We start from the raw sequence: 23,347 nt of genomic DNA, 5'->3' as shown, positions 1-23,347 counted from the left end.
CCTCCAGCACATTCCTAGAGAACTCTGCTATAAATCAGGTCCGAAAAACACCAATTTTGGCAGAATGGGGAATCTCTCCAAGATGAGTATATAACTCTGAGCATGCAAAATCATGTCTACAGTGCTCATTTCTGAGCTGTACCTAGACAGGAAACTCGTAATTATTTATTACAGCTGTGTAAACTGAGGCATAGAGAGCCAAATATTAATGAGACAAGTACAGTCAACAAAATTAATTTGTGATGGAATAATTTAGGCTGGAAGATTGAAAGCCAACAGAAGTGATTTCCCAAGGCCAACTGGTATTAACTAGCTTTGGAAGTCTCTCCCACATTTCGACCCGGCTGCCAGATTTTAGGCTTTCACAATACATATATACAAGTGGCTAGAAAGCAGGCTGGTATTTAGAAACACTTGGGTGCCACACACCTATTTTGGACAGCTGGATTACACGTAAAAAAACTGCACCATTTCTAAGTGCAGTTCACAGAGACAGTGACAGTGAATTGGTGACAAACCTGGGAACTAAAACCAGAAGTCCCAGTTCTCATTCTGCTGTTACTTCAGTGGGATTTCAGTTGTTCTCTTCCTTTTTACAAAAGCTAAACCACTCACAATAGGGAAATGGAGTCTCACCATCCCCTAACAGTTTCTTGCTTTGCTTTGGTGAAGAGACTGAAACAAAAGGAGGAGGAGGAGGATGACACAAAGCAAACTCCAACCCTCCTGATAAAAGCTTGCAGGAGTTCTTATTCCTCTGGCCAGACTACACTGCGTTTTCTGGCTTGCTCCTTCTGGCTGTAGCACTGCCACCCACTGCACCCAGCTCTGGCTTTATTAAGTGAGGTATGGGGTGCAAGGGGGGCACGGTGAAAGAACAAAACCATGACATCAGCCTTGAGCATCCAGAGAAAAACAACATCCAAGTACAAAGTGCTGAGACCAGCATCAGCAGAGTAGCCTCCAACACACTGACAGTCATGGATGGCAAAAAAATATCCCAAAATAAAAATAGGGCTGGGAAATAAACCGTCAACATGCAGCTTTTTAGCCAGAGAACACCAGGAACACAACTGGATTACATCCAGGGAGGCTGCAGCCCAGAAAGCACAGCCCAAATTCTTGCTTTGACATTGGCTGTGACCTTAAATACACAGGCTGACTACAGAATTAGCATTAGCACAGCAGAGATGTTACCTGCATTTACTCAAAACAAACCCCTGCCCATGGCTAGAATCATTCTCCCATCCTCCTCTACACCCCACCTTTACGGGGCTTCCTGCATATAAGGTGTAACCTGACTAAACACTTGCAGTTTGGACGTGGGATGCTCTGGGTACCCTTATAACTGTTAGATAAAAGAGCACTGTACCGCCCATGTTTCCTTTCACAAGCTTGCTCCCCAGCAGATAAGCCATCACTGCTCCTAGACACTAACTCTATTTATCAAGACTTACATAAAGTGTTGCAAAAGACACAACCAGTCCCTGTAAAATATTGACATCATGTGAAAAGGCTACAAGGAGTATAAAGAGTCCCTGTATGCCGAGACCAGGTTGAGCATTCAAGAATGCAGCCCCCGGGGATGTTGGTTGAGTAGCAGGGACACCGGGAATGGAGTGGTGCGGCAGCACAGTGACTTCAGATGGACAGCCTCCTGCTAAAACACAGCGGGAAACACCAGGAGCCCACATTATTAGCTGTGAAGCTGCTATTTCCTGGCTCCTGTCAATTTACACAGCTGTTTTGCAAGGCCTGGAAAGAATAGATTAAGGGGATATTGAGTTAAAAAAAGCTTCTAACCTAAGATGAAAACAGTTGCCAGGAAGCTATTACAACATCCAGTAAAATTCATGCAGACAAGATACATGACACATGCTGTTTGACCCAAAAAGTTAGCAGTGTGAAACCACCCACTAGACCAGACAAGTCCAGAGAAGGCACGAGAGGCCAGAGGTAGAGACAGCATTGTAATCGTGGCAAATGCCAGTGCCCACGATGTTGGGAACAGCACTGAAGCTACAGCTTCATATGGGTATGCGCCTGTGCTAAAGACAGCTTTCCTGCTACTCTTACATCCTCATGTCTGTTCTGCAGATCTGTCCTTAGCAGGTTATTGAGGCTCTGACCAGCAAACTACTTTAGCTGCAGCACTGTACACAGCCCTCAGTCCTGCCAACCTCGTTGCCTTTTTCCATGTCTCAAGGCCTCCACCACCCCCTTTGATAGGAACTGCCTTTCTGTCTCTAACTGCATCCTCCGTCTCCAGCGGGATTCCCATTTCACCCACTCCAGACATCTCCCACCCAGTTTAAGAGCAGCTTCACTAAGATTTAGCTATGGCATTAGAGATATCAACAAGACTGGGCGGCTGTTGTTACTCCAGCTCCTTCAGACTAAGTCTACACCAGATCAATATGGTGGTCAACTGGACCACCATAAACTAAATCAGGTTGGGCATCTGCGCACCTTGTTCACACAGAAAGCAAGCTTGGCATCTAGAAAGATCATGTAACCCAGCCTTCTGCCTTTCTGTGACCACGCCGCTTAACATACAATAGCAAAAAGTAATTAAAACTTACACCATGCTTGCACTTTATCCTCTTCTTATAGAGCCACAGAAGTCTGCACACACACATTTCTCTCAGGTGATTTTGAAGACCAACCTCAAAAGGACTTGTTCTAAAGGGACCTCCTAAATTCACCCTAAAACACTCTTCAATGATTGAAAAAGGAAAATGATCTCACATAATGCACACAGTGATAAATGACCCACATAAAAAAAATAAAAATCACCAGCTTAAAATTTTCCAGCCAAAGCAACTTACATTGCAACCCCTGTAACTAAATCTAGGGAAGCTTTTGCCATGCCATTCTGGACTTATTTCAATAATACATGCTCACATTCATCATTCCTGTCTGCCCCAAATCTGTAGATCTTGGCATTTCTGAACCAAGGTAAATTTCTTCTCTCTATAGGCTGTTTATTTTCTATCAATGCTCAGCAAAAAATGCAATCCACAAACCTGCTTCACACTATTGCCCCACTTTATCACTAAGAAATGAACTGAAGGCTGGGGGCACCATTATGGAGTCAGAGACATAGTGCATTGAAAATGAATCTCATATTGTTCGCATCTCCAATGATCAAGTCATATTCACCCACAGAGTCTACAGATAAGTTCATTGTATTAATAATACACGGTTATATATAGAAAACACATTGACTTTATGCCTGAAGGCCCTTTTTAAAAGGCTTCTTTTTAATGTAAAATACGTTTTCTCAGTTATGTGGTAAGAGATCAGACTTGAAGAGACATGTCTGCAGTGCTACAGGGTGTAAAATAATTGCCTGGCAACTATGTTCCCAAAGGAAAACAAAGGTGAACCATCTCCCACAGTCTCCATTACAGAGCCAGGAAACACAAGATTCCTCGAAGAGTCAAAGTGACCATCCCAGAAACAAAGCCGCTGCTTCCACGCGCCTCCACCCACTTCTTCAGATGTCACCTTGTCCTCTCTTCCAGCAGCCACGCAGGATGGGGCAAAGCGCATCCCACAGTTGGAGCAATCTCTCCTCCCCGTAGAGCTGGTACCCATGGCTCAGCCCCCCTTACTACCCACCCTCCCAGCTGACAGCGCAGCCACCAGGCTCAGGCTTCAAGCCCAAGGGAACGATGCTGATCCTCTGCTCTGATGTTTTTCTGCTCCACAATTCCAGCGTTGAGACTATCGCTTGTGGTTGAGCCCAATTTTTTAAAATGCAGACAATTCCCTTGGCATTTTGCCCACTCCTTCCCTATCGGATGGCTGGGAGGAGGGCAACAAGCTTAATACCCTTTGCCCAGCCCCAGGCATCAGCATTCCTTGCTGCCCCCCAGCCTGCTGAAATAGTGAGGGCAGCAGGACCTCCCATCTCAGGCTGCTGATCATTTGTGTCAACAGCATCCCGGGTCCAATGAAGTCAGTGGAAAGTTAAAAGATGTTCTCACCACAGATGCCGACACCCGTGCTGGCTTTGGGCACAGGAACATAAGGAAAAGCAGAAAAGGGTGGCGATATGAACACACCCAAGCTGGCTCTGCTCAAGGTCTGGAAATCATCTCTGCATAGAAATTTGCATTCACATGACAGGGATAATAGAAGCCGCAGCTGAACCACTGCTGAGAAGTAGGGTGTTATTAGCTTGGCTGTTGCTGCATGTGCCTATGCTGTTTCTAGGCCAGCACTGGAAAATCTGCAAGTTACTGTACTGGTGCCACGAGGATTTTGCAGCTCAGATCTATGCCTCACTGGTGGGGAAAAATCATTTTGTATTCTAATGACCAGCTCTGAGATTACTGACACAGTCCAAATGAAGCACTCATTCAAGGTCAGGATTTTCAGCAGCCTGAGTAGAGAGGGTACTACACCTTGCAGCAAGAGAAACAGCACACCGCACTCCTGGTCAAGGCAAGACACACATTTTTGGCAAAACCCCTTCTCTGGCGCCATGCAGAAAACTTTTGTGCCATCTCTTGTACCCCACTGTGCACCTCCTCCCCACATTTCAGGAGTTGCAGCATCTTGTGTCACCTGCCCTCGGCCAGCGCAGGGCACAAAGCAAGTGTTCCTGGGTAACCCTTTTGCTGGGTTACGCAGCTACACCACAAACGCTCACAGCAATGCTGTATGCTGTTGCACATTGCAAACAGAGCAAAGAGCAGTCAGCACCCACAGAAGATACCCTGTTTGATCAGGACTCGATACACCAGTGCAAAGCCACAGTTTATTTCAAAATAGCTTAAAACAGAAAAAAGTCACGTGCCTCTCAAACTCAAAGAGTGTATTTTCCACTACTCTAGTGAAACTGGGATTCATACTGATCAAATATGCAACATAAAAACCTAACCTCTAATCCAGGCAATCATGGCAGCAAACAGCAATGCAACTGGGCTGTCGTTATCTTCCCCATTTGCTTCCTAAGGATCCTGCGCAGGACACAAGGGCCTGACCCCCTTTCCCTGAGGAATAGAAGGAGCACTGCCCCATTTAGAGAGGTGTGAACAAAAAGATCAGGGGTGTTATTTGCAACCTACCCCCTCACATCCATCATGGAAAGTTAGCGTGAGTCACCGACAGCTCAAAATAGACCCAGGTACAGAGCAGCAGGCCACACCGAACTTCCTAGCAAAACTTGAAAGGCTTTTTCTGTTGCTCTGAAACGGATGTGCATCACGGCTGAGATCTGCGTTTTTTTCAACCTTTTGAAGTCCCAACCTATGGCGGTATTATTACAACCGCAGACGAGTGTCCACACAAGCTTTCTGCCTCCAAGTCTGCTCCTTAACATTCACCTCACTGTGTGAAGGCAGGTGATACTTTAGTCTCTGACAAGGTATCTACATAAATACATCCAGTGCCAGAATGTATTTGTAGCCTACACTGCTCTTTAGTAGCGCACGTACAGCAAAGCTAGTGGATATTTGAATCCTTATTTATTTTTAAATGTTATGTCATTTTCACTGGCAGCAAAATAATGCATCATAAGCATGCAAAGAAGCACAAACCTCAACCCCGTAACTGCATTTTTGCATGCTTTAAAAATCGTGGCACAGAACAGCGCTTTGGCACATTTCAAACCCAGAGGATGAAGAATTCCATGTGGAATAAGTGCATAGCAGCAGGGGCTCACAAGCAGGGGCGGCCGCTCAGCTCTGTCAAAGCAAACAGCCAAGAGAAAGCAGCCAGAGCATCTTTGACACATTCAGAGATGGATCTCCTTTTTTTTCCTGTGGCCAGCAAGAAGGTGTATAAAGCCAGACAAAGAGGAATTTAAACTGTGTGTAACTCAAATGTAGGCTCCTACAGCATCAAAGGCACTCTTGGCCATACACAGGACTGGCGACAAGATTCATACACGGGTCCGGGACTCTGCAAACACGGCACCATTGCCCTGGGTTCACTTCCAGTGGAGAAGAGGAGATGAAACTCTTGTCTCTGGAAGACTCTTAAGAGGAAAAAAGCCCCTTCCTGTGTACTATCAAAGCACTGGAGAGGCAGGATCCTAAGCTGTCACACTGCAACACTCTCACTTCTCCACCTCCCCAAATCAATGCAAGTTTTCTTGTTTATCTAACAAAATACTTCCTAACACAACACTTTCATGCCTGCAGAGAAGGCTTTCTACTATAAACAGGGCTACTTACCACAGCAGAAACCATAATGCAAGCCTGACAAGAAAACCTGTCACACGAAGGACTTCATGGGATCTTAATTTATGATCAAAAGCTGAATTCAGGGGCTAAGGGCTGCATCCGAGTTATGCCACAGTACAGATGAAGAGAGGCCTGCGGACCCGGTTGCAGAAGTGTTCCCAGCTGCAGGCATGAACCAGGGCAGAAGTGACACAGGCAGGACACTCTGAAGCAGCATTAATAGCAGCTTTGATGGAAGCTGAATTCAGTTTTCACGGTTGGAGGACAACGGGGATTATATAAAGGCTACGTACTGAGAGAGGAGGTTTTCTGACACGTCCTGCTACTTTTCTCCTCATCTGCTCTGGCTCTGCTGATGCCTCTCTCATGCTCCGCTCCCTACCCAGCAGCAAGGATGCCTGGCTACAGCAAATGGGAACTCAGCTTAGGGAGAAGTTAAAGGCATTTCTCATTGACCGGTACATGAAATGCTTTAATTTAGTAAGCCTTGGGAGGAAGGAAGCCATTTAAAAGGGAACGAACAAAATGGCCACACTGTATTGGCAATCCACAGCACTTCGTAACAGCTCTTAAAAGAAACACCAAATTACTGTAAGCATCTGTGGGTAAAATTAGGGTCTCTCTAGCACCTAACTAGCAACACCCCGAGCTTGTTCCAAAGCCACACGAGCTGCTTGCTTATCCCCATCTCACACCCTGCAGCCCACTCAAGAGCTGTCCGTGTCATCCTGCTTATTTGCTAAGTAACACCCTCCCACAAAGCTGTTCAAACGACTCATTTCTCCTTCCACGTTGTCTCTGTGCAGAGCCAAGGGTACGAACAGGAGCTGCGTGCCGGCTGCTGCCAAACTTCCCATTGAAGAATGGGGCAGGTGGGGAGGTGAGTGCAGGGGGTTCGTGGTGTAAACAGACAAGAAATCAGGGCTTGAAGGTGATCTTAAATCTATTCCCATCTGAGAACGTGGTTATTATCTGAACATTTCCTGTATGAAGAATGGAGAGTAGAAGTCGTAAAGGGCAGACTTGTGACATTTGCATGTTTCAGTCGGGCAACACAAGCCTTGCAACTTTATATCCCGTACCATCATATCATCTCCCCATTTTGCCACTTCTCAAAGGTAGCAAGCCCCTTTCCTCCTGAACAGAAGGTGATTTTCTTAAAATAACACACACAAAATAACATATAGGGAATAAAAAAAATTATTAAAGAAAAATTAAATGGGAGACCTAACTAGAACTTGCGGACTTGTCATAATCTCACTTTTCTCAATGTGTTCCCTGTAAAATGGAGATACAGGCAATGAGATGTCTCACCAGATGATGGGAGCTCTGTTCCTTGGGTTTCACTATGAAGTGAGCTATCAAAAAGCCAATGACACGAATGCATCTGCTGAGGCTGTACACACAGATGGCTGAATTTCACCCCTGTATCTGCAGGATTAACAATAACCCGTGTCAGAGACAGGCACCAAACCGCAGCTGATGGGGTCCACTCACTGTAGAACCACCAGAGCCTGCAAAAATTCAACAAGCACATGCAAGGAAAACAGAAGTCACCACCTCTTCCACTTATCTACCAGAGTCTGACGTGAGCAAAAGCACAATACGAGAGAGGTTCCCATGGAGAACCACTGCTCCTACAGCAGGGGCACACCAAATTCTAGGAGGAATCCAGAATTCAGGCACTGCAGAGTGGGAATGGTTTTGCATTCAGTGTTCAACGCCAAACCAGAGACATTCACTAACCAATTGATTAGTGCAGCCAACATGAGTGCTATCTCTTTCCTCCTTGTACTTTTCCAACCTCTGGTTTCTCTTAACCCTGATTTTGCAGGTGCATGACAGACCAGCCAGGACAAGAGCTGTACACGTGGCTGCAGTATTCCCACCACCAGCAGCAATCTGTCACCTCCAGATGCATTGCTCAAAGCCACGCTAAACTTCCCTGGGAGACACACAGCAAGCAAAGGGAAATGAAAGCCATATGCATGAAACCAAGCAAGACAAAGGCCCTGATATCTCAAAGTGGCCCATGAAGCCCCTGAGCATGGGTTTCTCAGACTGGGAGATGACACTAGCGGACCTGTGATGGAGAACAGGGATGAGTCCAGTCTAACTTGCATGGGAGAAGCTGGAAAACTGGCACCTGCATTTGCCTGTGTGCAAGTTACATTAACTGAGAGGGTTTGACTAGTGGAAGGATCATTCTTCATCCAGTCTCGCTACCTGCTATGCTAGATCTTTTGCCTTCTTTAACCCAAGCCTATTAAAGTTTTCCTCGCAGCTCCATGCTCATTTTCTTCCCATCGCACATATCCTCTGCAGACATTTCAAATCCCGTGTTTTTATCTCCTTCCACAGTTCTCCACTCATCCTTTGCAGACAGCTTCTACATGAAGTTCATTCTCTTTATACTCAGCTTCTCCCCAACTCCTGCCTCCCCAAGGTACTAATTACAATACAGTTTATTAGCCAAGCACACAATATTTTGACTCTAAATTTGGCCTGCTTTAAATGAAGCTAGACACCACTGAAGCAGTCCACTGCAGTCAATAACAGGGAAAAAGATTTTTCAAAAGCACTTAAGTGGCTTTGGAACAAGAGTCCCATTTTCAAAGAGACACTTAGAGCAAGTCACTTTTGTCAATGAGAGTATGGCTCAGAAAGCATCTTTGAAAAATAATACCCTCAGGCTCTTTTAAAATCCATCACTACCAAAGAGCAAGTAAAGCAGCCCCGAGTAGTCCTTCCCTGGGAAGGCTCAAAAAGCAAAGGACTAGCTGCTTCAACCCTGTGGTTTCAGGCAGCTGTGAAGGAAGCAGGGATACCATTCAGCTGGCAACAAGGCTGCATCATAGCCCAGGGTGAAGGAAGAAGCCTCACCGACCAACCACAGGTAGAATAACACAAAATTACCAGCCCATTAATTCATTTAATTCAACTTATTAGGGTAGCTGATAGAGACCTGGTTCAGGGTCCAAGTCAGGGTGCCTCTTTCATTCCAGTGACCATCACTGTAGCAGTTGAGTGCCCATCATCCCAGCCCACAAGATGCCCATGAAGCCAGACAATACGGTAGCTAGCACATTTGCTGATGGAGAGAAAAACCCCAACGAAGGCCTGGGGAAGTCCATGACAAAGCCAGGAAAGGAGCCCAAACATTCCTGGTCTGCATCTTCACCAGAAAATACAAGTAGTAGTTGTTCCTCAGCCAACAAGTATTACCCCATGGGCAAATCTGTCCTCTCCCAAGTCTGCCACATGTCGCGTTGTCCAAATGCGAAAGAAAACAGATTTCTCTGAGCACAAACATTAGTCTTGACTGATGAAGGGAGTCCATTTGGACATGACAGCTCTGGACAGCCAGCTGCAAAGTAAGAGCCTGGCTTGAAAATATTACCCATGTGTGGCAGGAATGTTCCTCTGTCCCGGCCAAGACGCCACCATCAACAGAATCTGCCTAACAAAATCAGTATCAGCTCAGAGGAAACAAGTTGCTGTTCCCCCATCATTTAATCTCTCACTTGTGTGAGCAACGGGGGCAAGGGAGAGGACCGGGAAATACACAGTGACACGAGACTCCTGGAAACACTCCATGAACTTAATTTTTTGTGATGCTGTCTGGATACCAAGAGTTCTGAGCATAATCAGGGTGCTGAGAATCAAATTGAAAGTGTCTGAATCTATACACTATGCACCACAGGGGGCAAATAAAGGAGAAAGCAAAGGTCATTTTAGCTTCAACTTGCATTTCCAGTGTAGCAAAGTTCTGCGCATCTCTTAAAGACCCCATACCTTGAAGCCTCAGTGCAATGCCTAACAGAAATCCATAATGTTTTGGTCAAATTCAACACTGGAGTAACCAGACACACTCCATTCATACTGAAAGGCACTGTTAGCTAAACCACAAGACCCCACTTTGCCACAGGCCATTTGCAGAACATTTTTGTTCATTTTGGCCAACCACCTCCCCAAACAGTAATGCCATTTCAGAGCAAGTCATTTTGAAGATGGAGAGACAGAAGTATTGAGCTGGGACATTACAGGAGAGCCTGGGAAAAAACTTCCAGACATGAGAACATACAACCCTATACCGAGTGCCAGACTCACTGTGGCTTCCACAAGAAAGAATCCAATTCAGTGAAGGCATATAATGACTATTTGCTGCAGCCCTACTTGAAGGACTTTCTCCATATGTAAAAGGAGCTCCCCAAGAAGTTAAATTCTGCCTTCCTACCTCCATCTCAGACCCTCCCACTCTCCCTCCCTTGACTCAAAATCCCGACTATGTCGAGTCCTCAACTGGTTTCAAGCTCTGATCCTGAAGAAATAAGAATCTTGTGTTCTGGATGAAATAAGCCAGTTCCTCCTGCCAGCAACCCTCTGGTCCCAGCAATGCAATGGAAGCAGAGAGAACTTTGCATCCAGATTTACCTATGAGTTGTTACCCTGCTCACCAATTGCCCACAGAATACCAAAGATGCAGCTTATTAATGTGGGAGCATCTTGAAAACTCAGATAACAAAGGACCCTGGGCACTGTTCACAGATGTACTTCAACAGTTTGCAATTTGAAAACTGCACAGAACTGATCCTAGAGGCTGCATCCAATATTTCCCAAGAGTCACTATACACAACGACAGTAATTCATTAGGGATCTATTTAAATAAGAAGTCAAAATAAAAATTCTGGCAAAAAGCTTGTCCAGCATTGCATTGAGCTGAATGATTCCAATCAATAAATGCCATTTCAGCTACGAGAGGCTACAAACACCATAAGCCCCAAATACTTCCACAAGACACAGCGAGAAGAAATTTGAAACTTCTGCCTTCTTGGTAAGAGGCACTGAGATTAAGAGCAACACAGCAGCCTTGATGCATCCCAATCCACAGAAAACACTGGACTTCTGTATAGGGCCAGCATTTGAGAAAGCTTGTACAGTTGCGCCAAATGACTGAGCAAACCCACAAAGCTGTGCCTCTAGCACACGGTTTGCTAGTGCGACTTAACTTCAATAGCCATCGAATAACTCCCAAGCTGTTTTTGGAATCCATTCATTCACAGAGAGATCTGTCAACGCAGAAGTGGCCTCAATTGAGCAAATACACTCTTGGAAGTGAACGGTTTATCTAGCTCCCTGGAATACTTGAAATCTTCCCTTTTCAGCCTTTGCTCTCGAGTTCTTTAAAGTTGGTACGTTTGAATCCCAAAGACTATGGGAAAGCTTTTAGGTAGCCCCAAGCCAGCTCCCTTGACATACAATTTTTTAAACAGGATTAAATATCACAGATTATAGCAAGAGAAGAAACAGAAAACAAAACCCAACCTAGACTAGCATCATAGCACTGTGACCCTAGGGCTCAAGCTAGCCATGGGGTTTTTGATACCACCTTTTGATGACAGAAATACAAATTTGGGGCCAAAGCACCCCTCTTTGGACCAAAGCTGGAGAACACAAGACGTGGTAGATTCCTGTAGGAACACAGTTGAGCTCAGTGGGCATTTGCTGCACTGAGCACCTCGGACAAGACCAACTAGAGGATCACCCAAACTGGCTGATACTACAAAACTAACATCACCGTCCTTCACAAACAAGCACCCCTAGACAAGGCACCCCTTCAGCTAAAGCTCCTATCCCTCAGCCAGCAGCTGTGCTGACTTCAGACATAAGGACCTGCATTATAACTAGCCACAGGCAGCAGGAAACAAAGTGTGCATCTCATGCAGAGGCTGAAAGGCCCATTGTAATTAACCGCTCTCAGCCCTGTACGTCAAACAAGACAAAAACAAAAACCACAGTTTTCTTTTGCTGGTAAGGCCTAAAAATGCTGCCCACTATTTCTCGTAAAGGGCCTATACGCCCGACACTATCTGCCCATCACATAAACCACAGCACTGGGCATAGGCTATGGGGAAGGTTAATTTCCACAATAATAAAATTTTACAGACAATGCCTCCAGGACAGAAAGAGTATCACCCTGTTTTACTCGCACAGACACGTGTTTCTTCTTGGACTGAACCTGCTTGCTGCCCAGTGGCACACCACAAAAACAGTGACTGACCAAGCGCAGACAGGATCCAAGCACAGGGAAAGCCATTTACCCAGTGCTAGCCAACATTTCTGCAAAGAGCCCGTTGGTGCTCAAACATGATTAATGGTTTACTTTAGCTCATGGATGAAGGTGGATGCTCTCCCAGCAGAACACAGCAAGCATCCGATGGAGACATGCTCCTAGGGAGCCTGGAAGAAGGGGTGGGATGGGGGGAAGGGTTTTTTTTAATTTTTGCCTTTGTTTCAAGCATCCAAATCTATTTTAATTGGCAATAAAAATTTATTTTCCCCAGGTCAAGTCTGTTTTGCCCCTGACAGTAACTGCTAGTCTTTACTCAACCCATTTTCTGCCCCCACCCTGTTGAAGAGGGGAGTGAGAGAGCAGCTGGGTGGGCGTCTGGCTACATTCCAAGGTTAACCCACCACAATACCTCACCAAGCAAGGCAGGTAGTCCTTGACAGAGAAAAGTGAAAGCTTAAGAACAACTTGACAAAAATAGCTTTACTAAACCCTGACAATTACAGCTCTTCCTGCAGCTCAGAGGAATGACGAGAAGCAAGCCATAGGACTAAAAACTTAAAATCTGAACTCCAGTTTTTCCTCTTTAAAAATCAAGACCTAGTTACATATTGTTATTTTTCTGTTGTTTCCCAGTTAAAGGGAAAGAAAGGATCAACCCCTAATCTGGCATCTCAATACATCATGCAACACTCAAACTGTGTCAGGATGAGAAGTAAGCACGTTTCCAGCAGATGAAAGTCATTAGCATGGCACAACAAGCAGCAGGACACCACTGGGGGCATTTCTCCTTCATATTTTTCAAAATCATTTTCTTTTAGTGAGTATTTTTAGCTTCTCTTTTGGAAATTTCAAACGCTGCCCCCCTTCTCCCTTGACATTTTTTAGTCTAGACGTGTATGTTTTCATACAGGCCTGGTATTATTCAGAGGTGCAGGGGACTTGTCCTGATACTGCATCGAGCAAGGGACATGCCAGTCCTCCTGCAGCCTTTCAGCAATCCCCTTCACGCCACAATGTGAGGTTTGGCCCACGCTCCAGCATCATAACCCTCCCAACCAACTCTCTGGTCTACTGCTAATGACGTGCCAAACTATGTTTGCACAAAGCTAAGAAGAGAAGTGGAATGAGGTAGCAGCTATTTCACATCCTCCTTTTCAGAAATAAAAAACAAGAACCCCCAAGACAACCTTTTTACAGCTCTTCCTGTTGAAGTTCTACAAGAGAAAACAAAGACTATTCATTGTTTAACACGACGGGTTGCAATCCTATGAAGTTATGGTGTTTTCTCACTCCCTATTATTCCTGTGGAGAATTAAAGGGGTGAAACAAACCTGAAACTACTGAAAATTCAGAACTCTGTCCTGATACGGCAAACACACCCACCACTGCTATCCTCCGGCCGTCTTGCGTTTGAAGATCAGTGTTCCCTGCCAGAGCATGCAAAGCTCCATCTAATACAGGTTCCAAGCATACTCCAGGGGAAAATACTCACTTTTCACCTTACATAAATTTATGGAATAATTTACCTGTTTTAGGAACATAGAGGGCACCACTATCTGGCACCTTGACTGTAAAGCAATTCAACATCATTTCATTAGATTCTTCAGGCATTAAAGTGTTAAGTATTACCTTAAAATACAATATTCACTTCAAGGCTGTTTCTTAGATATTGACCCAAAACCAAATCTAACTTCTCATGAGAAAAGAAAATATACTATACGTTTTTAAAAATGAAAAATGAAATATTTCTGAAAGGTTTCTGTATTCTTCCACACCACACAACTCTTCCCAAACAGCAAAGCTTTCTTTCAGTTTCTTTGTGGTAGAGTTTGTAGTTGCCTTTTTATTAGGAAAAAAAAAAACCTAGAGAAAATGTTGGATTCAGATGCAAACATCAAGGCACCAAAAAAACCAACCCAATAACTTGAAAGCAAATCTGACATAGTTGCTTCAGAAACCATAATGCTGGGTGAGTCACGAAGACCTAAATACAACTGAACTACCCAGGTTCCTTCAAAAACTTCACTGTCATCTTACGGATCACCATAAAACTGAATTTTAAGTCTTTTTCCCCTTTCAGTAAACGTAACCATTATGAATTATACAAATTAACAGCACGGTAAGTGTTTTAAAAGGACATTTAAATATTAAAAATAAGACAATTCCAGCAATCCTTGCCCACAAAACAGATCATTATGTAGCATGGAAAAACAACTTCTATGCTCCCACACCTGCCCTCACAGCCACTTATCTAAAAGTCACTGGGTCTGCAAACATGCACAAGTCATCCATGCGATAGCTGCAGACACCAAAAACAGAGATGTTAAAAAAAAAAGTAGGCAATCAGCTGGCTGCTTGGTAAGGAGAAAGGATATTAGGAAGGGAGAGGCAACAGAGAGGAAAAACAAAAACCAAACCAAAGCAAATTGCTTTACTTCTTCTTGAACCATAGAAAGTAAATAACGATGATAAATATTCAAGCAAACCTGAAATAAAGATTTTGCTTTTATGCTGCAAGTAGTCATCTAAAATTATTGAGTGCGTTCAGGCACTGGTGCAAGACAAGCCCCAGTAAAAGATCTGCAACTTCAATACAACGGGCACTGTGCAGTGCAGAAGGAGGCAGCCTGCCTCCCTCGCTTCCCTAAGGGGTATTTAGGTATCACAATGCAGAAGCACATCACATTCAGAATAAGGCTGGAAAAGAGAAAGTTGCTAATTAGGCAGCTTAAGAAATCTGATTTTAGTTCCCAGGTCTTTCCTAGACTTGCTAAGTGAGGAGGGGCAGTTCCGGTCGTACCTGTGCTGTAGGTCTTACTTGTAGTAGGTGAATCTCTACATGATTACAACTGCATCCCCACTTAAACTCTGGGAAAAAGGAACAGTTCCTTTTCTCCATGCTTTGATCCATCCGCTCAAACTGAAACGTCTTGGATGCAGGGACCAGCTCCCTAAACATTACAGAATGCTTCCCATAACAGGGCAGAGCCCTCCCAGCATGGATGGGAAGAAGTGCCAGACACTCCAGGAACTCCCTAAACAGCTTGCTATCGCTACTGATTGAATTGATAGTGTACTAAGCCCGGCAGTGTGAAATCTCTACTTAGTGGAGCAGGCAATGCTATATGCATTGCAGTATGTATCTACAAAGAGACAGAGAGCCTAGGGGTTGCTCCAAGGTGACCTGGAGACAGGACTCTTGGGGTTCTAGTCCCGGTTTTGCTGCAGAGTTATAATGAAACCTTGTAAATCAAAATCAGTGGCCCATTTTTCTATGCAATAGGAAAAATGCATTCTTTCAAACTTCACTGGAGCACTTGAAGGAGTTACTACACAAAGTATTGTCATGCGTTTATTTCAACTTCCTTGGATGATGCTTAAAATACATCACTTTGCGGCTTCATCTGGTGTTGATCAGAAGACAAAGCTACACTAATTCATCCAAGCTGCAACCTCACCCACTAAATAGTATGCCATTGTTTAATCTTGCTACCGTGAAGGAATAGCTAGAGACCAAGGAGTGTACAAGTAAGGAAACATTTTAGATTATTACACACAGAGGACAAATTCTTCTTGATGAATTGCAGAATAACTCTTTTAAAGCAATACATTTACACTGCTGTAGCAGAACAGAAGCTGGCTTTTGGTCCTTCACAATGTCCTGAAAGTAAGGGAAAAGAAACCCCATGCAACCTGAGAGACACCCGTTTCTGGGAAACAGGGAATATCTGCTCTCCCTTGCGGAGAAGGAGAGAAATCACAGTTCCGCTGAGCCTTCTCCGGGACAGGGGCTACCTTACGATTTAAAGAGTCACACTGCATAAAGTTCCTAAGCAAGAACAACACAGACGTTCAGGCCAATGTATTCTCTGATCTAATTCAAGATCCCTTTGAACCTCAGCTGCATTAATACTTCAGGCCATTAAAACTCAGAGAGCTAGTTGTCACATAGGCACGCGGAAAATGCTGAAGGGATTTTGGAAGCGAAGGCTGGCCAGAAGAAATGAGACATTGGTTTTACGATGGAGCATAACATTTCGAACCGGCTGCTTTTTCTTGCAGGGCTTACAAATCTCACTTGGCCCTTACAGAGAAAAGGAAGAACTGCCAAACTTTCTGCTGAAAATAATAAAAAAATTAAACACTAAAATCAATTAGTCCACACTCTTACACATCAAGTGCATCCTGCCTTTAAATGCACTTAACTAAGAAGGCATCAGATTGTAAGTTTGGATTTACTTCGCAAACGGCACACAGTATATAATGTAAGAGATAAACACATTGTTATCTCTACACCATTTCATCTGTTAGCAGTAGATAAAAGAAAACTTTAAACCAAAGTATAAATGCCAGTTACTCACAAGCCTTCCTGGTACTCAGAAATCCAACCTACACCTGGATTGGAATTTTTTTCTACTAATTTAAATAAAGTTTTTATGTTAACGAGTCAACGCCACACTCCGGACCTAAGCCCCACAGAGTCTGAAGGCATCAGAACCCAGAGCTGGATCTGGTTTCTCCTCTGCCCTGCAGTCAGAGACCCAAAAAACATTAAAAGGCTTCTTAGAGAAGAAATATGAATGTAGTCAAAAGAGCTAGTTTAGAATAACTTTCTGTGCAACTCAGCTGCAAAACAGACAATATTCTCTAATGGGAAAGGCATACTAGAAACAACTTTCCAGAAATAACATCGCCAGCAGAGATATATTAAGGGAAAACGAACTGTAAGCAATAACCAGCCAATGCTTGGCAATCTTCATCCCCACTAAAACATTTATTTTCACTTCGGTTTTTTTTCCCCTTAAATACCCCAGTGACAAATAAATTATGAGTATTACAGCTAATTTATTACTCAGCACTGCTGAGGACGGAAAGAAAAAAAAAAGGACAGCAGAATTTTAAAGCCAATTCTTATTCTAGGAAAATAAATACTTTAATAAAGCCGGTAATAAATTCAATGGGAAAAGCTGCTCCTGCAGTTAAAGTCATTGGACTGAAGCACCTGAAACTGGAATTCCTTGCTCTGCCAGACTCTTCCCTGCCCATGCCTAAGCCATTCGGGCTCTGCTGCTGTTAACCAAGCAAAAGCTCCATCAATAGCTTCAGGAACAGAATCAAGCTCTTTATCTCTGCCTCAGTTTCCCCACCTGCAACATTTCTCCCACACAGTCTACTCAGACTGCAAATACTCAGGGGCAAATTCTATTATACAGCACCAAGCACAACAGAAAGCTTTGAAGCACTGCAGTACTTCTATACTAAAATTGTGTTTAATGACATCTTCCATGCGGAACTCTCCACTGACTTCAAGGAGGGTTTCACCAGGTCTCTACAACAGGAGAGAACCACTTTCCGGAACAGGAAAACAGTATTGTATTTGTCACATTTAACACGGGAGGGGAAAGGGTTGTGCACCAAAGCAACTTAAAAATCCAAGAGCCAAATCCTGTTCTTAATTCCTCAGTTCCCTGGTGTCCATCTCACAGGACCCCTATTTCCGTGAGGAACCCTTTGATGATTAACTTCTGCATTTATCTTTGATACTCATTTTTTTCATGAATATGGAATTTTAAAATTTTCATTAATACCCCAAACCTCAGTAGCAATAAAACTGAACAGAAGCAGCCTGTCTCAGAGACCACATACGCTCACACAATCTCACCTGGACTCATATAGTACTATTTTTACTGCAGGTATGTTAAGAGGGCTTTTGCAAGCTGCAGTCAAACACGACGGCACGGGCAAAGCTCTAGCTGGGAAGTTAAGCATGGCTCAAAAGTTTTCATTCAGCAAAACAAGAAACAATTTGGCATTCATTCCCACGAAAACACCCATGCACCCTCCTTGGGAGGGACCAATTATTTTCCTTTCCATCTCATGCTCAGGCCAGTCATCCTCTATCACTTGATAAAACACATGAATAGCTGCATTCAGAGCTGCAGCAAACAGAGACATCTCAGTAAAGCTCTGTAAAAACAGCTATCCAGAGCACACCAAATAACTGTTTCTCAACACGCTTCCCATATGCATACCCTTTATCTAAAGAAGCCCGTGACTTTGGCAGATGTTGGGTGCTTGCAACTAGGTCAGTTTGAAGCGGAGCGAGCCGAGGCTGAAGGCTAGGGAGAGAAAATTAAATTGCGCTCCTGCTCCACAAACTGTGGCTGTCAAAGCGAGAGCTCTTTGCCTTCTGCTAAAGCAATGATTTCACCACTGGCTAGGCAAAAGATTTGACTGGCAGGGTGATGAAATGCCTCAGCGATAAACCGTCAGGAGCACTTGGAACGTTATTACCAGTTAAAATATTCCAAAATATAATGCACATAGGAATTCGGGGGGGGACGAACAGGGAGGGAAGTGTTGCCAAGGTATGTGAATCAGCCTTATCGAAATCCTCATCGCTGCACGGCCGGCATGACTGATCACACTGCTGCATTCACCTAAAAGGCACAAGGCTCCAGCTGGAAAACGGAGCTTCCAGCCTTTCCCTCCTGGTGCCAGCTGCACCAGTAGTGCTCGGCTCCTTAATCCACGGACCTACGCTGCAGGAGAGCAGCCGGGGGTGGAAATCATCTGGGCTTTTAAAAGTTGCTGCGAAAACCCTGAGTAACTTCTGCAGGAGGAATGCCTGCAGACTACAAGCAGCATTTTCCCCGCTGCCACTGCAGTTGCTGGGAAATTCAAGTTTCCAAAAGCACGCAGGAGTAATTAGATGAAGCCAAATAAATGCATACACAAAACCTTACAAGAATATGCAAATAATAGGGTGTATTCAACAGCCCCAGAAATTAAGGCAGCAGCGCAGGCTTGCATTTGCATAAACTATGCAGGATATGGCACCAAGTCATTTTGGAACATGTGCATTTTACAAACAGCAAGCACAATAATTGACAAATATTTTGGAACATGACATTGATCAAATACTCCTTAAAACTCCACATGAAGAACCTCAGAGACACCGTACTAATTAACCACAGACATCCACTGTTGGCATCCTGGGGTATTTTCACTGCTGTGTTCTGTGGGAAAAAAATTGGACTTTATAGATTTTTATCAGCATTTATTATTTATAAAGCCCTGTTGGCAAGCACAATGTTTTATGAACAAATAAAAGGGAATGATCTTTGCTTCAAAACCACACAATGAATGAATGAATGTATACTTTGTACATATATTCAAGCAGGTGCTGCTAGTTTATCGTGCAGCAAACACGGAAAAAAGAAGTTTTGACATCTCTAAAAAGAAGTAACAATATCCGCTTTTAAATGTACTGACATGAAAGCCAACCCCAATCAAAACCGAGCTCTTCAATCACTCCTAAGCAGCCAAGCCCCTGCCTTGTTTTTTTAACAAGCTGAGTTTATGCCCTCACGGTCCCCCTGTGCAGAGCAAGGCAGACAAAAACCGAGGAAACCAACTTGTCACCGTATAAGGCCAAAAAAAGGTTTCTCTTCCTGAGTTACAAATAACTAGGGAAAGTCAGACATGTGGCCAAGCAAAGCAGAAGTATGAATACAGTACTCGCTCACTGCTGACAGGCTAAAATGAGTACTTTATTCAACTGCCCCAAACTATACACTGTGTCTGTCCTCTGCGGCATCTCCCTATTCATCTGTCTTTCTGTTTGCTCTCCGCTTTGTCTTGCCTGCTAATTTGTCCCTCGGGGAGCAGCCCAGCACGCCACCGCCGAGCCCAACAGCCCCTGCTCATCCCAGGAGCTTGAGTAAATGAATATCCACTTGCAGTTACACCTGGGCAACTCTGCAGTGCCTCCACTGACTTCGCCCCAAGACAGCACCCGAGAACAGCATGTGGCCCCACGGGACACTTGTCTGCAAAAATGATTAGGTCCTGCACACTTTCCACCAAGCATCTTTCCTTGCTCCTGCTCTCGCTCCCCCACGACACCTGTAGGCACAGTGCTCATACAGATTTGCTTTAAGCACAGATTTACCCTCCAAAGATAATTCCACATTTGCATCTGTTCATTGTATGAAGAGCTGCATGGTATTTGCAATGACGGAAGATAAATTATACAGGGAACGGAGGAACACTTGCACAGTGCAGCTGGGCCACTGCTCATGCATGCTGGGGATTGTTTTGAGTTTAGTTTTCTTTTTTTTCCCCTCCACTGACCAGTTGTCTGTTACTGTTTGTGGATCCTGCTGGCCATGGGGCCTGATGTCATGCCGGTCAGGATACAGTCCTGGAGGATGGCAGAGGGTAGGGACAGCAGCACCTGGGTCGAGTTAACCCCTCAGAGGAGGGTGGTAGGACTCCGGGAACTGTGATGGCAGTGGTGTTTTCCAGCCGGTGGGACTGGGGTCCTGTAAGAGCGAGCGAGCACAGTGCAAAGCACACCATGAGAGTTGGGGAAAATGGGATAAGAAATGCTAAACTGGTGAGGAGAGAGAAATGCAAAGGAGTTTGAGGAAAATGCCATACTAGGAACTATTACTCCTGATCCTATGCTCAGCCTATATGCCAATATATAGTCCTCTAGCAGCCCGGACATTTCCAGCATACTGGTGCCCACAGAGTAACGTCACCTCAGCGGGCTCTTCCTTGGCCATTACTTTGACAAAGGATTATCCCACACTCATTCATGCTGACAGCTCATTTTGCAAGTAGCTCATCGGAAACGGTATCTTTACTTACTAAGGTGCTACTCACATAAGAGACGCATGGCCCTGCCTGGCTCCTACAAATTAAGTGGTATCCACCTATACTCACATAGCGTTAATTACTGAATTTATCTCAACAGATGTGATGTAGTTTTCTTTGGAATTACAAACACATTCCAAACTAAACTTATGCGTTTTATTATATGGAGATGACTGCTAATTTCCATTTCGTATTAATAGGGAATATTAACCATGGTTAGTTTAGCCACAGACCTTGAAAAATTATAGATCACGTTCAGCACAAATTTGCATAAGTAGTTTGAGCATGTGAGAGAGGAGCAGTGCTAAATACTGAATACAAGTACTGAACACAGAGCTCTCACGCTTACTGTGTAATATATTACGTGCATGGCCTCAAAAAGCCTCAGAGATTATGAATACATTTCTTTTCCATGGAAACTATAATTCTCAAATCCAGCAAGCTATTTTGAGAAATTTAAATCAACTACACACTTACATCTGCTGGAAGAAGAACACATCATTTTCACAGGCTGCCTCTCTCGGTGCATACTCAAAGGCACAAGCACAGCCGCATGGACATCTTTCCAACTCTTCTACTACAGTTCTGCCTCCGACACCAGATCTCACTATGCAGAGGCAGTGCAAAGTCTTATTTTGCCTGTTCTCTACCTAACGCCCAGGCTACGGGGCTGCTGTGCTGCATCGCTTGAACAGGACAAGGAAAATTAGTAACGCAGGAGGCACGAAGTAAATGCCCCGCTAGATTTTCTTGGTATTTATTCAGTATCAACTGGAAAGGCTAGCGCCTGACCCGAGTTACTGGCCAGCTCGGAAACTAGCAGCAGCGACGAGCCAGTGCGAAGGCACAGCCGTGCAGCCGCGTTCCGGGCGCCCAGGGGACCGGCTGCCGAAGTTACCGCCGCACACGCGAGAGGGACGGCAGAAGGGTAACCCCTCAGCACTGCTGAGTCATTTAAGCCCTGAAAACGCCGGGCTGTTGTAAAACCCACCCGGGCGGGCTGCCCGCCGAGCTGCCCCGGCTGCCAGGAAACTTCCCCTCCACTTCTGCCGGCGCATCCCCCGCTCCGCGCCCCCCGCCCGGCAGCGGCCGCCGGCTCAGCCCCCCCGCGCCGGCTCGGCAGGTAGCGCGGGGGGCTGCGCGGGCCGGCTGCCACTCACCAGGTAGGCTCCCACCGTGCCCTGGGCCAGCATCAGGGCGCACTCGGACACCAGGAAGAGCTGGATGCTGGAGAAGCAGGAGACCTTCCTCCGCCGCCGCCGCGGCGCGCCGGCCCCCGGGAGCTCGCCGCCGCCGCCGCCTCCCGCCGAGTCCCGCTTCCCCGGCATCCTCCCGGGCCCCGCGGCTGCTCCGCGCCTGCCTCCTCCTCCTCCTCGGGGTGCCAGTCACAGCGGCAGCCCGCGGCGGCCGCCTCTGCGCCCGCGGGCTGCTGCCATGGCCAGCTCGCCGCCGCCGCCTCCTCCCTTCTCTCCTCCCCTCGCCCTGCCGCGCTCCCTCTCTCCGCCAGCCCCGCGCAGGCCGTATCCGCGCCCCCGCCGGCGAGGGGCGGGGGAAAGCGCGGCGCTGGCGGAGGCTCCGCGGCGGGCGGGGCGGCCCCGTCCCGGGATACGCGCGGGGCGCAGCGGGCGGCTTTTATCGCCGCGGGAGGGGGCGGCCGCCGCAAGGACACCCCCCCCCCCCCAACTGCCCCGCCCGATGCGGGGCCGGGGGGCGCAGCCCGCAAGCGGAGGGACCCCCCATCCTGCACGGGGCTGGAAGTTTCTGTGCGGGGCGAGGGCAAGCTGCCCCCAAATAGGCCTGGCCCGCATCTCCCTGGCCCCCCCCGGCTGGGGTGCCCTAATTTCGTAGTCCTGCAAGTGCCCCTCTCCCGCGGGCGAAGGCAGGCCGTGTAAACACCGCACGTTCACAAACGTAACGGGCAGTAGGTGTCATGCGTTGCAGTGCCGCTGCCACGCGGACCAGCTTTTGCTCTCAGGCCCGTGCTTCGTGTCCCCAGCCGCGTGTCGGTCTGACGGTGGCTTTTGTTGTCACTCCCACCTTGAGTTCTAATTTCAGGAGATATCTTCTTTTAAAAACCACTAATCATCGCTTCTACTATTACAGATCACATTCCTTGTCGGCGTAATAGCCAAACCTGATCCACTTTGCTCTTCAAGCGCACTTTCCCAGTTCATTTCTGGGTCCACGCTGGGGGCTGCTGCCTTACCTCCTTATGTTAGTAAACCTCCCGTTAAGTGGAAGTTTAGATCCTTGATCCGTTTAGTGTCTGCGGCCTTTGAGAGGAACAGTTTCCTGTGAAACCAAGGTTACATTTTTCAAAAACAGCCGCACGATGTGGATCCTACATTTTATTTTCGAAGGTGGCTGAGGCTTCAACACTCCTGAGCGCCTGGGAAGGTGCCTTTGAGAAGGG

General features: G+C 45.9%; 1 protein-coding gene across 1 annotated transcript in view; it reads right to left on the bottom strand.

Moving 5' to 3' along the window:
• Positions 1-22,262, bottom strand: part of SLCO3A1 (solute carrier organic anion transporter family member 3A1) — a 142,117-nt gene extending 119,855 nt beyond the window's left edge. The window contains exon 1 of the mRNA XM_059823994.1: positions 22,095-22,262. Coding sequence (XP_059679977.1) covers positions 22,095-22,262 — 168 coding nt within the window. The remainder of the gene's footprint in view (positions 1-22,094) is intronic.
• Positions 22,263-23,347: the final 1,085 nt, after the last annotated feature.

This window comes from Gavia stellata, chromosome 13, assembly GCF_030936135.1.
Source record: "Gavia stellata isolate bGavSte3 chromosome 13, bGavSte3.hap2, whole genome shotgun sequence".
In the NCBI taxonomy this organism is placed as follows: domain Eukaryota; kingdom Metazoa; phylum Chordata; class Aves; order Gaviiformes; family Gaviidae; genus Gavia; species Gavia stellata.
The sequence above is the reverse complement of the archived record's forward strand: the minus strand, read 5'-3'. Positions and strand labels throughout refer to the sequence as shown.